Here is a 15,324-nt window from a genome sequence, read left to right on the forward strand (position 1 = left end):
GCCTGGGAGGGTTGGAAATTGGCACCAGAGAGCCATTGGAGAAAAAATCACCTCCAGAGTTTCACCACACTCAGCTTTTTCCACAGAACCATCTCCTGCCCCCTTGCCAGGGCTCTGCTTGTCCCAGGCACAGCTGTGTGTGCATCCCCAGTGCACTGCAGCCCCACACGGGGCATACTCAGGCATCTTCCACAAGAGCTATCCATCTCCCCACGGTACATCCCAGAGAAAAGCCGGGTTGGAGTCACCAGGGCATCCGCTGCAATCCTCATATTGTCCCCAGAGTGGAACAGCAAGATATGCAAACACCACTGGGCTACTCACTCCCCTCCTTTGCCTGTTCTCCATCCCTGGTGTCTTTCCCCTGCTCCTCCCTCCCTAATTCAGTCCTTTATCCTACAGCCTGGCTCCCGTTCACGGTTGCTGTGCTCGGGGCGCTGGTGAATCACAGCACAAACACAGGCTGTGCCCCATCGAGCTGCATCTTGCTGAGCCCCGACGGACTTAACTCCTCATCGTCCAAGGAAACAGGAATGACCTGGAGGGAATAGAGAAACTGCCCGTCCCTGGCAGTAGAGTGCCTGTCCCAGAAGCCAGCTGGAGGGAACGGTGGGCAGAGGGATGCTGCATGGGAAGTCGGATGTTTTTGCCATGGCACTTGACTAACTCATTTTCCCGCTAGGAAAGGGCTGCTCAGCATTCCTCAGGAAAGAGGACTCTCCCAGCAGTGGCTGCAAGAACACCCACACCCCTTTCCCCACGACGAGCCTACCTCTGTCGCGGCCGATCCCGAGGAATGGGTGCTGTGCAGAGTTCCGCTGTGCTCCGGGATGCTGCCTGCCCGCGCTGCCTCCAGGGCTGCGGGCGAGAAACCAGCCCGGCGTGGAGTCACGGCTGTTTCTCCCACTGTTTTTAGAGTACCCGCCTCCAAAGGCGGCTGGATTATCTGGTTTTACCCACAGCGGATCGGCCCCCTCCGGCGCTCCTGCTGAGCCCATGGCAGGCAAGGCTTGGCACAGACAAACCTGGGAGAGGTTTGTCTTCTTCTCGACTTTTCCTGCAGAGCGGTGAAAAGTTCAGCTGTTCCTTATGGCACGAAGACCCTGGAGCTTTCAGGTTCCTCGGGAGCCCGCCGGGAGAGAGCAGAGGGCTCAAAGCCCTCACCTGCACTGCCCGGTGGAACATTCCAGCCCGGGTCACTAGGCACAGCTTGAGGCTGCACGGCCTCCTGCTTGACCCTGCTCCTGAATCCATCCACGGGGATAGGTTTCTCAGGAAGGTCCTGGCTGACCTGTCAATCTCTGGGCAAGGTGACAGAGTGACTGGCAAGGGGGACCAGCAGAGAGGCACAGGTCTAGAAGTGCTCCCAGCCTTACGATGAAGAAGATGTTACTAACCTGGCTACAGTGTGGGTATCAGGGAAATTCAAGCTTTTGGGGTTTGCTCTTGTTCTGTGGCAGTTTGGTTGGCTGAAGCAGGTTGCATTGGTGCCAAGAGGGACCAGGGTGGCAGAAACACTTTCTTTGTTTGGGAACTTGTCTCCAAAATTGCCAGTTACAGCCATACCCCGGATATTCCTTTCTGCATCTGAGTGGATGGGCTGGCTGGGTGCTCTGGAGAGCTGAGCTTCCAACCCCCTTGGCAGAGGGATATAAAAATGAGTTTTCACTCATGCCCAGCAGTAAATAAAGGGATTTTTGGGCAAAGACTTTGCCATTTCCCCTCATGTGCCAAACTGGTGCTACATCAAATCCCACGACAGAGGTGGTTTAAAAAAAGTATAGGGTGGCAAGGGTGCCATGGCTGAGGAATGTGTGTGCAGAGATGTGCTGTGGGGCTGTCTGATGGGGATGTGGCATGAGCTCCAGCTCTGGGAGCCTCTGCAGAGCAGAGGGAGATGGTGACTTCACTGCAAAAAATGCAGATCCTCAGGGTTGTTCACACAAACACACAGGCTTTGGACCACTTGGAAAGGTGGAAATACCTCTTCCTCCAATGTGGGAGAGTGATAACTGAGGAAGTGACTGCTAATTAGCAGGCTAAGATTTATCAACGTGAGGAAGATGAAACCATGTGAGGTGGTATGTGATGTGAGGGTTTAGACCATTCATCCCTCATTGCACTCCCTGGAGACGGAAGAGGCAGCAGTGGGATGAGCCCTGCAGTGGCTTCGTTAAACAAATGTGTGGAGTTTGCCTGGGGAAAAGATCGAGGTACAGTGGGGTTTAGGCTGTTCAGATGGGCATCACAAACGTCTTTTGGGGAGATGTCCTCTTGCCAAAAATGAAAGGGAGGGGGAGGGAGCTCTCCTCCTTCTCCAAAGGAGGTACTCAGCAACACAGGGTTATGACATTGGTTTTGTGACACTGGGAAACTCACAGGGCTGTTCTGGTTCTAGAGTGTCCCCAGCAGTGATGGAAGTGGGGTGGGATGCTGGCACCCCTTCCCTGAGGTGCTGATGGGGCCATGGGCTGGCAAGCATGGGAAAGCTGCTGTACCCAGTACTCTGCATCTAAGAAAGGGTCCTGCAGAAAGATTGAGGACATTATCATAACTGGGGCTTGGGGGGTTTCCCCATTTTTTCAAATCTTCCAGGTATTTCTGCAGGTGGTAAAGCTTCATCCCACTTTCCAGGGAATAGGTTTGAGTGCTGCTCACCAGCAGCTCACAACCTCCTGCTCAGGGCACTGCTCCCCCCTCAGCACCCTGCCGTCTTCCCTGGGCAGCCTCTGCTTCACACCCTTGGGAGTGATGGATCCCCCAATTATGGGTGAGTCACCCAATCCAGGTCACCTGTGGGAGGTGAGGCAGAGGGGGGCAGCACCCAGCACCTCTTGCACAAGCAGCCAAAAAGTGTTGGATCAGCCGCCTCTGTCAGTGCTGGGAACTGAGGTGGGGAAGGCGTGGGGACATGCCTGGGCAGGGAGTTGATTTTTGGGATGGAGCAGGAAGATTTCTGCCTGATCCATTGGAGCCAGTGGGACAGATATGGTGCTTGTGGACGGGTCACCCTGACCCACTGGCTGTCCCTATCACCTCTCTGTCCTGTTCCTTGACACAGGGAATGCTGCAGCTGGAGTTGAGATGGGGCTCTGTTGTGATGAAGCCCATTCTGTGTCCCATCCTGATGCTTGGATCCTTGCCCAGGAATCTTTGCCAATGCTGAATGATTCATGGTGGAGCAACTTGAAGGGAAGGACAGGAGGAAAGATGGAGTGACCCTCTCCGATCAGTTCCACCTTGGTGAGCAGAGAGGTTTATGGTGCTGTGGCCATGCTGATTTGGCTATAGATATATTGGCAAGAAGGATCTATTTTTCCAGCTCTGGAATTTAAACATCTTGAGAGAAGGCAAAGGTGTTGCTGCCCACTACACTGACTAGTAGGTTTAGTGTCTTATGATGGAGACAAGTCAGGGTCAACTGAAAGGGCAGCCAGGAGATGGAGGCAGAGCTCTGCAGGAGCTACATGTCATCTCAGTGGGAACTAAAACAGGAGGGCTTTCAGCCACACTTTGAGGAAATACTTGTCTAGAAATTGTGTTGAGTGTTCAGCCCTCTGCCCTTTCCAAGAGCCATCATGCAGGAGAGGAATAAGTCTCTGGACATGGCCTGGACCTTCTGAAGCATATCCCAGGAAGACCATCTTGCCTGGGGGCTGCTTGACAGTCTCTGCTCCCAGACCCAAAAGGACTTTCAGTTCCTGCCACGGCTGTTGTGGGTTTACATGTGCTGTCAGAGACCCAGGGGACAAAAACCCTGCTGTCTCACTGCCTTCCCAAATATCTCTATCCTGCCCTGAGACTCCATGTCTGATCCTGTGGGCTCTTAGACCCATGCCTGGGTGGGGAAGAGGACACCCCAGAGTGGGACTGGGGCTGGTTCCTGTTCCTTCTCTTGCCCCTTGCTGAGATTGCCCAGCTTGGATGAAGGGCTGCAGGCCCAGCCCCTCTCTCCTGTCCACCGACCCGAAGTGTCCCTTCCAGGCTGCCCTAATTCCAGCTCTGCAACAGCTGCAGGAGCAGAGGGATACAGGAAAGGAGCATGGGAGAGTCTGATGCCCTGGGAGAATGGAGGAGAGGCAGAGGACATCACCTCCCATCTTGCATCTATGTTACAGATGTTGCCTCCCCACTAAAGAGCAAATAGGTTTGCCAGCTCCCAGACTGCCTCTCCAGCCTCATCCCTGAGGGCCTCCCTCATCTGACAGAGCTTTTCTGCCCCGGCATGAGTGTTGGGAAGCGCATTAGCCTTTGGGATGCAATTCGGTAGGGATTTTACTATCCCAGTCTGGGGAACCCTGTCCCCACAGATAACAGTCATTTCTGCCAGTTTAATGCAACTATCAGCAAGCTGAACTTCTCTGGGCTTTGCTGGAGCTTGTTAATGATGCACTGGGTGGTAATTAGCACTTTGATCCCTGGCTGCAGCTTAGAGAGCAGCTTTCTCCTGTAAATCTCTGGCATCAGAGGCCTAATTAATGTGACACACATATTTCCATGGAACTCCTGTGTCTCATATCTCCCTGACAGCCTTGGAATCCCTCCACTTGAATTTGGACCACCTCCTGCAAGGTGTGAGCTTGCAGATCATGGATCAGGAGGGTGAACATTGCAGTGGGAGATATCCAAGACAGATATGAGGTTGGCCAGGTGCATGTTCTCTGACAGCTCTGGGTGCCACAAGGGCTTGTGGGCTGGTGTTCAGAGCTGTCCCCACCCAGTGATCCTATCCCACAAACCATCTCCTTGGGTGGTGTCTTGCAGTTGATGACAGTCCTGCTTTGAGGTTGAAGTAGAGGCCTTCAGAGGTCACCCACTAGTATTTATACAAAGCTGGTGGCCCTGTTCCTCCCACCGTAGTCTCATAGACCTCACAGAGGAACTGGTTCCCTAAAACCTTCCAGAGCATGCGTTTCCTTTCCTTCCAGGGAAGGGACACATGACAGGGAGCTGGGAAGCTTGCCTTTCATGAAAAAGGACATGGTCTTTGAGGTCTAGGGCTGCAAGAGGAACAGAGGGCCCCTTCTCCCAAGTCCCATGTAACTATTCTCACAAGTCTTCCTGCCCTGCTGGAGTTCTTGTATCCCTTCCCATGGCACTTGCATCCACCAGCAGCACAGCCAGGTTGGAGCTGCTTCCTGAGGACATGCTGGAGGGTGGTGGTTCCCTTATCAGTGCCACTACCCTACACCGATTCTGATTTGAAAATACCTTGAACAGGTACAGATTTCCTCCTGGAGGCAAAGGTCTTCCACGGCAGTCAGAGGATGGAGGATGTCAATGTCGTGGGAACAGTGAGAGCTGGAAATTAAAAGAAAGGAGTGTCCGAACTTGACTCTTTTTATATCCTCCCTGGAGTAGGAAGCAGTCTTACTGTAGCCACCTCTGCCTACTCCTTAAGGAAGGAGATTTGCCTGAATTACTGTTTGTATTGGCTTCCCCCACTGGGAAAACACCTCACTGTGGTGGTACTGACCTGCACACATTTTATAAAATCCATCAATTCCACAGCGGTTCTGCAGCTCTACATTTCCTGGCAGAGTCTTAGTGTTGCACAAGGGGTCCAAAGGTGCCTGGTGGACATGGTAGGAGCTGGTTTATGGCCCCTTCCTCTGCAGCACAGCAGGAACATGCACTCCATGAGCTATTAGTGGTGCAAAGCAATTTCCCAGTGCTGTGTCAGGTTTATCCCACTGAAGATATTTTATACCCCACACGCATAAGGAACCAATTAATATATGAATGCCTTATTCCCATTACAGTCCTTGGCTGTCAAAAATGCATCATAACAAATAGAAAATGGGAGTGAGATTGTGTTGGACCTCCTCTGGATGCACTCTATCACCCTAATGATTTTGGGAGTCCCATGTAGAGGGTCCTGTGGCAGGAGGACTCTCATCCAACCCCACAGCTGGTTTTGTCTATGCTGTACTAGAGCTGTTTCCATCCCATAAAAAAGTCTTTGTGGGTGTATAGCTGAAATGATCCATGTCTCCAGCCCAAAGCAGTAGGACTTGGTGCACAGATAACGTAAGAACCTCTCCTTGTGAGTAGGGTCATATAGAGGACTTTGGGTCAGGCACACTAAGCCTAGAACAGCAATGACACCAAGTGGTGGCAGTGGACTTTCACTGACATCCCTCTGAGCCAGCTCCTACTCCGAGTCAGTCCCACAGCTAAAGAGAGACAAATGGAAGTGGTTAAGGTGACTTGTCTCCATTTGTCTCATTTCATGTCCTTTTCCCATCCCTGTGGTCATGCCATGGCCTCAGGTTGTTGGGGAAGCCCAGGAACAATGATGGTCACAGCTGTCTGTGAGCTGTCAGGGCTCCTGAGGATCTGTGTCAGTGGTGGGAGCACCCCAGGAAGGTTGTCCCAATGACCTTACCTGAGTGGCCTCACTGTGTCTCTGTTTGTGGTGTGCAGAAGCAGCAGGTTCTGCTATGAGCAAGGTCTTGAGTACAAGCAAGCAGCATGGAGGGTCATCCTTGAACTCCTGAGCAGCAAGGTCATGAGGAGGTGCCTTCCCCAGCTATGAAAATGTTTGCGGGGGGGGGTGGGGTGTTGTTTCCAAAACCTGAATCAGTACTCAAATACTTCTATTATACAAATTGACAATAAATTAATTTATATTCCACAAGTTGAGTCTGTTTCCCATGACAGCAATCACCAAGTGACATCCCCAGTCCACAGCGATGTGAGGGAAGGGAGAAAGACAGACAGGACAGGTACTGCTTGAGTGGGTGGGAGAACAAGGATCTCACATGGTTGTCTCACAGTCAGGAACCTGCTCACCTTTCTGTGAGCTTGTCAGGGTGGTCCCATGACACAACATCGGGTCAGGAACCCCATTAGGCTGTCAGTCTCTCTCACGCTGCCGGCTGAGGGGCATTTGGTCTCCTCCAGTGTCAAACAAGATCCACAATATCATTATTTTTCTTGTTTATAATTAGTTTTAAGCCAAGGCTTTGCTCCAGCTAATGAAAGGTGAGCTGGGGGTCACCCACATCCCAGCACACAGCAGTCAGTCTGGGCAAAAAAGTACAGAGTGGAGGAAAGATTTCTGTATGGATGACTGCAGGACAGTGGGAAACATCTTGAGCAAAGCTGGTGGGCAGGAGACCATGAAAGACACAGGAAGGAAATAGTTACAGATGGTGCTACAGGTGGGGTGCTCACCAGCAGGTTGGAGAACCTGGTGGGGGATCTAAGTGACAGCAAGGTGATGCTCTTCCCCGGGGCTGCAGCAAAACAACTGCTCCAGTGAGGCAGAGGAGGCTTTGAAACATCTGAACTATCCTTGAAAGGATAAGGAGCAAGGTGGGAAGGTCTTCTACCATGGGTTTTATCCCTCTACTAGTTATTAGCATGTTCAGGTGCTGGATCATCCCTTGGCTTGGTGTGATGTGGCTCTGGGCTGCTCTTGCTCTTGGGAGAAGGGCTCTCTTCCCTGTGGAATCAAAGGATCAGGTTGAATTTAGCATTAGAAGTGGGGAAAGCAGGGTGTGAAAGTTTATGGTTTCATTTATGGCATCACTCTGGGATCTGCTGCCAGGTTTAGCTCTTCCTGGGGGTGTGTCCGAGGCTGCAGAGATGCTCCAAGGGCTGGAGCACCTCTCCTATAAGGAAAGGCTGAGACAGTTGCAATTGAAGAAGAGAAGGTTCCAGTGGCTGGGGGACATTGGGTGCATCTCTGAGCAGCACTTTTAGAAGGTGCCTGCTCCTTGGGACTGTGTTCCATCACCTATTTCAGGCAGACCCACTGGTGCCCTTCTCCAACTGTCTTGCACAAGGGGAGGGTCTTGGGGCTGTTCCTCTGCCCACATGAGTGTTTAACTACATGAGCAAGTTAAATGATCATCCCAAAGCAGGATCATAATTTGTCTGACTGTTTAATGGTACAGCCAAGGCCAACAAGCCTGTAACTAAGCCTTGAGATGCCACAAGCTAGTGACCCTGCTTGAGCCAGAAACCCCACCACTTGCCACAACAAGATTTTGCTGGCAATAGCCCCAGAGGGTCACGAAGATGTTCCAGTAGTGAGTGGTGTGATCAGTTCATCCAAGTGTGCTATTCTGTCATATTTGGGTCTCCTTCAGCCAGCACAGGCTGCAGGGACTGAATACAACCCCTCCTGGCTGTTGAGAGCCAGGAGCTTCCCTCCAACCCCCACCAAGGTGCTCCCAAGTACCCACTGTCCCTGCACAAGCCCTAGAGTCTGCCTTCCCACCTCATAGAGGAGTCTGTGCAAAGAGCCAGCTTTATTCATGGGCACATCAGACATCAAGAACACACAAAATATATGGAAACTATACAGGGAGGCTCCACTTTTCATACGCACAATCACTATTAACAATATTACAAAAAGAATAAATAAAATGATGTTGCTATAGAAACCCACAACAGCGATGCTCTCCTCTGTTCACCACGCACAGCCGACCTTGCAGACCTCATCCTTCCCAGCTGCACCTCTTCAGTTTGAAAAGTACTTCTCCAGCACCTTTGTTAAAAGCCCAGTCTCCTACAAAACAAGGCAAAATGGTGAGACACAGCGTTCTGTGTCCCATTGACATCACCTGCTGGGTGCCGCAGGGCAGAAGATGGGACAAATGCCCCATGCTGGAGTGTGATGACACTTCCGGAGTGGCTTGGGACAGCCTATGAGAAGGACAGAACCAGGAGCCTGGCTCTTGCCTCCCACCTGTGCTCCAACGGCTGTCAGATATCAGTGGGAAATTTCACCAGTGCACTGGCAGCACCACTGGGCTGGGCAGGGACAGGAGCAACATCAGAGTTCAGAAGAGTGTGAGAAGGCAAAAAGAGACAGAAAACACAGCAGGGGAGAGTCACAGAGGGGTTTGTAGGATTGGGTACTGCCCAGAGGTCCCAGAGCTATGCAGGGCAGCACCTGCTCTCAGGCAAAAGGACTCTGTCTCCAGGACAACCCTGGAGCTGTTCTACTCCATGCACATGGTCTCTGCATTCTGGGGGAATACAGCCACACACCCAAGGAGATTATATGGAAGGGGAGGATCCTCCTCTGCCAGCCAAATCCTTGTCACTCACAGCAACAGGGTGGCAGTGTGAAGCCCCAGCATGCTGGGAGCCATATATGGCTGGAAAGTTGAGATGGAAGGGACAGATTCAGAGTAAGAGGTGGACATGGAGTTTCACAGGGAAGAGCTATGAAAAGGCCTGTGAGGAAGGGGAGAATATGGCACACAGATCAGTTCAGGGTGGGTGCTGACACCAGGGGTCCAACAACAGTCACCTGTCAGGGTGGCAGGAATTTGCACTGGCACAGTGTTATCCATAAGACTAAGAACAAATAAAGGCCTACAGGAAAGTATAACAAACAGCAATCAGGCGCACCAGGGAGAAGCATTCCTGTAACATTAACTGGAAGTGCAGAGGTGAGGATGCCCCAGGGACAGGCGGAAGAAAGGAGCAGGAGGGAAGGAGTTGCGGCTATAGAGGTGCTTAGAGGTGCCTGAGGGGCAGAACCAGATTATCATCCAAACAAGGTCTCCACTGCCACCAAGAGGAGCAGGGTGCTGGCCAAGGCGAGGCTTCAGACTTTGGGAGGAGAAGGTGAGGGACAGGAGCCAGCTGTACATCAGACAGCTCAGCAGTGATGCCACACATGTGCAGGGCATCCCATCTCCCACCAGAGAGGCTCCTGGGCACTGAGGCAGGCACCGACCACCCCTGTGTGGACATGAGCCAAACTGTCCTCCAGCAGCAGAGCTTTGATACCCTGACCAGTAACTGCCTTTGAGCACTGAGAATGAGCACTGGCAGGGCTGGTAGGGCATCAACACCCAGCTGGCACCTAAGGCACAGCCCCAGTGCTCGGGGAGCCTTCGCCCAGGCACATCTGCAATGTGAGCAGTGACCATGTGACTTATCTACACAAGGAGAGCCACAGGGTTCACTTTTACAAAACTCACACCACATGCTCACTGAGGCAGGGCAGCACCTCCACCAGCTCTCCTATCCTCTCAGCAAGTGTCCTCCTGCTCAAAGGCTCCACAGGGAGGATGGAAAAGGGTCCAGGACCTCACCAGCCCTCTCCTTCCTTTCAGCTACATCTGAGAAGCAAGCCCTGCAGTAGCACAGCATCTTACAGGGAGTGGAGTGGGCTGGTGCCTTCAGCCATGCCCAGCTGTACCTTTACTCTATCCCAATGGGACCAGCTCTCTAGGGAAGCCTCCATTTACCTTAATCTGCTAAAAGTAAGTCAAGAAAGTGCTTGAACAATCAGCAGGCTGTGGCACTCAGGTTCACAGCCCTGCAACTCTGCTCCACGTGTGCCTTCCCAAAAAAAGCAAAGAGAAGCAAGCCCTGCCTATCTCTTGTATAGCAGGAGTAGCTTTACCTGTGTGCGTGTTAGTGGATAGCTCCTCAAGCTCCTGCCTCAGTGGGACAACGTAAGTGGGACCCATCTAAGAGAATTTCATCCCTCTTAGGCTCTTGGTTACTTCCTGCAGTGGCTGGAAAGGGTGAGACACCAGGGAAGTGTGCAGGAGGCAACAGACCAGCAGAGCCACACAGACTGAGTAACTCCCACCTATGGACTGAGCGGTTCCATCTCCACATCCTGCTTGAAGATGTCTGTGCATTGCTCCCAGAGGCAGGTTTTCCACTAGGAGCTGGGTGAGCTCCAAGGTAAAAGCCATACTGAAGAGCCTGAGGATCTGCTAATACACAGCGGGATCACTGGAGCTCCTGCCCACTCCTTGCTCCCCAAAACCTGCTCTGCAGCAGCACACACTTCCCCTTTGCAAGGCTTCATGCCCCTCGGTAACAAGGGACCCCAACCACAGCGACATGGAGCCAAGACTGGGGCAGAGGAAACCCAAAGCTCTTTGCTTAACGCATACCTTTCCCTTCCTATACTGTGTCTCTCTTCATCTCTCTCTGCAGAAATAAGGGGGGAAAAGGATTTCCCTGTCCCTTCTTCATGGCAACAATACTGACTACCATTCTCTTCTGCATCTGGGTGAGAAAGACCCAGGTGCCTATTAAACAACCCCTGCGCTGGAGATCACCACTGCCGCAGCTCCATTGCAGCATTCCTCCCTCACCCTCACACCCTTCCCAAGCACCCGGGACTATTTGTCACTGCCCAGATAGACACGGGCCTCGGGACACTTCTCCTTTGCCCCCTTCTGGATGGTCTTAAGGAATGGTTTAAGGGGAATTAAGAGAAGTGGAAAGACGATGCACCTCTAGCAGCTGTGCAGAGGCTCCCACCTCCAGCATGGCTTCACCACCTCCCTGCTCTGAGCGTCTCGCTCCAGCTTAGTCAATATTCACCTGGTCAGTGAGGTCATATTTCCCTTGGTTCTCATCCAACAGTCTTTCCTGCAACAGGATTTTCAGGAGCTCCCGGGTCAGCAGTTCCATCATGTCCTCCAGCAGGGCTCGGAGGGAGGGACCGAAGACCGTCGGCACTGCAGGCTCCTCCGGCGAGTCTAGGTGCGGGGACCCCGTGACGCTCTTCTTTCCCATGAAGTGACCTGCAACACCACGCCCCGTGTGTCCGCGGGAATCCAGGGCTCCGGCTCAGCTGGCACGGAGTGACTTAGTGCCCAAATCAGCTGAGTCAAGGGAAACCCAGAAATCCTAGGTCCTCATTCCACGTGGGATTTGGGGGAAACTTTCTGCCGATAGGATTTCGGGGATTACAGGCATACCCGGGGATGCCGGACTAGTCGGTTGCCTGGGGCATTGGATCTGCTAACCCGGGGATGCTGGACCCGCCACACAGGGACGCTGGACTTATCTGCCGGGAATGCGGCTTCAGGTGGCCTCAACTCCTGCCCTGGCCTCCCCCTGCCCACCACAGTCCTGGCAGGATCCCCCTCCACCGGTAGGGCACGAGGGGAAGGGGGGGAGGAGGGTGCGGGGGGGGGCGGGGAGCAAGGGGCTTCGCATAGGCAGCGACGGGGCGCTCGGGAGGCAGCGGGTCGCTGTGCCCCGCACATCCTGCGTGTCCCTGCAACCCCCCGTCCCGTACCTGTGGCCCAGAGGTTGCCGCGGGGATTGACCTTGATCTTGGCGGCCTGGCTGCGGTGTTCGGCGAAGTCGAGGTGCACGGCGGGTCCCAGCGCGGCTCCGCAGAGCAGCAGCAGGAAGCAGCGCAGCGCCATTCCTACCCGCGGGACCCACGCCCGCTCCGCCGCTTCCCGCTTATAGACCGGAGAGGGAGGGCTCGGCACGCCCTGACCACTCCCCCGCCTCCAGTCCCGCCCCCAGGTCTGACAGACCCGGGAACCACAGCCTACGGGGTCCCGAACCCTCTGCATGTCCCCATCGTGTGTCATTCCACAGCCCTGACAGGGCGGTACACGGTGACAGACCCATTGCCGAGGTGGACGGTGACAGACGCACTACCGAGGTGATAGACTCACCACCGAGGTGGACAGTAACAGACCCATCAGTACACCTAACCCACATGCCAAAATCTCTCTGTCATGTCCCGTCAGTGCTGCCACCTCCTCATGCTGCCTTTCTGCACTTGGAGCTCAGCCATGAGCTTCATTCCCAGTTTAGCCATCTCCCACTACATCTACTTCTGTACCCGATTACTGAGGTGGACTTGGCAGATCCTGTCCTTAAGGACCTCCCAGCTCTGCCAAGCTCCTTTACTTTCCAGAGCAGTCTCCCACAGGATCCCACTGACAGCTCTCTATAGAGGGTGAGGACCAGAGCCTGTGTATCACTGCTCAACTTTTCCACTCCCTCTGGGATTTTACAGACCACTATTTCTTGATCACTACACCTAAGCCTTCCATGGATTATCACATCCCCCATCAACTCCTCCTTTTCCATTAATGGGATGAAGCTATGCCAGGGACACAGATAGTGGGGGCCTGGGAAGGGACTGTGCATGCCCAGGACTCAAGTAAAGTGAAACTGGAAGTGTTGGATTGAAGGGCTCTGAGCTACAGATCATGCTCTGTTTCCTCTTATCACCTGCCTGCAACCCACAGGGGTTCCTCTAGGTCCCACATTTATACAGGAGCAGGATTGCTGCAGGTTGGGATGAGGTCTGGTGAGGGTAACCAGGGTCAGACACAGTCCTGACAAGTCCATAGTGATGAGGAGGGTCCAGGACCAGGTCAAGCCAGTCTCTAGCCAGCCACTGCTAAACTGGAGACCAGTGCTCCCAGAACACAGATCAATGAGAAACTAAGGCCCAGAGCTGAGCTCAAGTGGTTCCTGGGCCCATGGGGATGAAGGGAGGAGGTCCTGGGTGAGATCCACAAAGGCTCATTAGTGTCTTCAAGGCCCTGACAACTTCTGCTGAATTTATACCTCCACAATTTTGCAAGGAAGTGCTGGTTGGTGGGGGAGGAAGTGCCTGAGATGATCCAGTTCTCCTGGGAAGTGACACAGGGAATTCATTAGCAACACCCTTCTCAGCATTTGCTGCTCTTCAGGAAAATAGGGCTGGAGGTGACGCAGTAGTGGGTCAGAGCCCAAACTGCAAACACAGCTCTAAACTTACAGGAAGAAAAAATCATAAAGTTCTCCTGTGTTAGCCTGGGATCCTCCCAAAGTGAGTGTGTGTCCCCTTGGGTGGCCAGGGGCCAGCCAGTCCATGCTCCCTCCTGCCCAGGATCCGTACCACAGTGATGGGCAGGGCCTTCTTCTTCTCCATCACCCATTAGGGAAGTGGCTGCCTCCACCAGCCTTGTGCCCATCTGTGCTGGAGGTCTTGGGCTGCCGTTGGGGATCTCACTTTGCTCCCTCACCATGTGTTCAGCAGGAGTATGGCTGAGCAGGCAGTGCTGGCCTTGCTCTTTGAAGAGGTGTCCCTTTCGGGGGCCATGGGGCACATGAATACGATGCCCACCACAGATGTGGCACTTGCAGCACCACAGCCCTGACTTCATGTTCATATTGTGGCAGTGTCACCTCTTCCATCAAGTCAGTGGAGAGAGGAGCCCTGAGGCCCTCAGTCCTGGTGGCTGGGATGACCACTTGGGCTCTGGTGTCCCCAGCCAGTCCCCACATGCTGGTGTTCCAGCTGGATAGACAGAAAGACACCCCCAGCCCTTCTCCATTTCCCCTCACAGCCTGTGTCCCTCCCTCCATGCACCGTCACTGTCCTGACAAAACACAGCTTGAAACATTATCCCAAGCCTTTTCTTCAAAGCAGTTTTAAATTCACTCATGGTGGCCAAAGTGCTGGAAATCTGGGGTGTCTGGAAAAGGCCTAGGATGTAGAAAGGGCAGGAGGAGGAGGAGGTGAGATCCAGAGAAAGTGCTGCATGTGAAAGAAGAGCGTGGTGCTGCCCAGTTGAGTCTGGTTTCTCCTCATGCCGGGCAAGGGGTGTTTTTTGAGGCTGAGCAGCATTCCTTTGCTGCAGGGAAGAGCAAGATGAAGGTTGCCTGTAGGATTACGAAAGACGAAGCCAGGGATAAAGTGATCCCAATTACAGACAGCAGAGGAAAGTGCCCTAGGCAATTACAGTAACAACTGAAGCATGACGGGGTTAAATCCCGCTCCCTCAGGGAAGCACAGTCTCCTCACAGGCAGCCCCGAGGACATGGGATGAACAGTGGGAAGCAGCACAGTATTTCTAACAGGGTTAAGACTTTTGCACTGTTCTAACTAAATAAACAAGTGGACACACATCTTCCTTCTTTTTCAGCTGGTGGCTGCAGGTATTACCTCAGCTGAGGTGGGAGCAGAGGAACAGGTATTTTGATTCCACTGGCACTACAGGCTTGGGAAAGGCTAGGAAAAGGAAACTGGGGAGTTCCTGCCCTGTTGCAGTGTCATTATAAACCCTCAGAAACTGAGGGGACACTGGATTAATTGCTGGGTACTGAGGCTTGACCAGATGGAGTGTGTGTAGAAGATGGGAGCCCGTAACTCTGATTTCAAGCCTGGGAAGAACGATGGAATAGATGCTCAGGGACTTGGTGGAGGCAGGAAGAGGGAGCATGACTCAGGGCAGACAGTGGGGTTTTTATGGAAAACAACTGGTGAGAGGGCCAGGAGCTGAGTGCTTTCTGAGCAGTAGCAGCATCAGTGCTGGGATCCAGGCAGGGCTCTGAGAACAGCAACTCCATCTTCCCCAGCATTTCAATAAATACCAACCCCAGACAAAAACAGAGATCATTTTTTTTCTGGATTTTCCAGTCTTCACAAAGAAGTGATGTTGTACCTTATTTTGGAAAAATAACTGGTACCCTGGAGAAAGACACCAGGGCAGGACCTGAGTTCAGCTCCTGGTCACCAGCCTGGCAGGGTTTGGGGTAGATTTGCTGCCTCTGCCTTTGTCCTGCTTTGGTGCCCAGAGTGAA

General features: G+C 53.1%; 1 protein-coding gene across 1 annotated transcript; it reads right to left on the bottom strand.

Annotated features, from left to right (window-relative positions):
- Positions 1 to 8,242: 8,242 nt before the first annotated feature.
- Positions 8,243 to 12,194, bottom strand: NMB (neuromedin B). Its single transcript, XM_027890046.1, has 3 exons — positions 12,023 to 12,194; positions 11,320 to 11,522; positions 8,243 to 8,521 (listed from the first exon to the last, which is right to left on the bottom strand). Exons 1-3 carry the CDS (start codon positions 12,153 to 12,155, stop codon positions 8,474 to 8,476), a joined length of 384 nt encoding a protein of 127 aa, XP_027745847.1. The 5' UTR covers positions 12,156 to 12,194; the 3' UTR covers positions 8,243 to 8,473.
- Positions 12,195 to 15,324: the final 3,130 nt, after the last annotated feature.

The sequence above is a fragment of the Empidonax traillii genome, unplaced genomic scaffold (assembly GCF_003031625.1).
Source record: "Empidonax traillii isolate 1590-97213 ecotype Southwest subspecies unplaced genomic scaffold, ASM303162v1 scaffold12:size2584012, whole genome shotgun sequence".
NCBI classification, from domain to species: domain Eukaryota; kingdom Metazoa; phylum Chordata; class Aves; order Passeriformes; family Tyrannidae; genus Empidonax; species Empidonax traillii.

What these genes read in the sequence shown, in the direction of transcription:
- NMB (XM_027890046.1), bottom strand. Translation starts at nt 12,155, where the DNA reads ATGGCGCTGCGCTGCTTCCTGCTGCTGCTCTGCGGAGCCGCGCTGGGA. An exon ending in CGGCAACCTCTGGGCCACAG is followed by an intron (nt 11,523 to 12,022) that starts GTACGGGACGGG and finishes GTGGTGTTGCAG; the next exon opens with GTCACTTCATGGGAAAGAAG. An exon ending in AATATGACCTCACTGACCAG is followed by an intron (nt 8,522 to 11,319) that starts GTGAATATTGAC and finishes CTTGTTTTGTAG; the next exon opens with GAGACTGGGCTTTTAACAAA.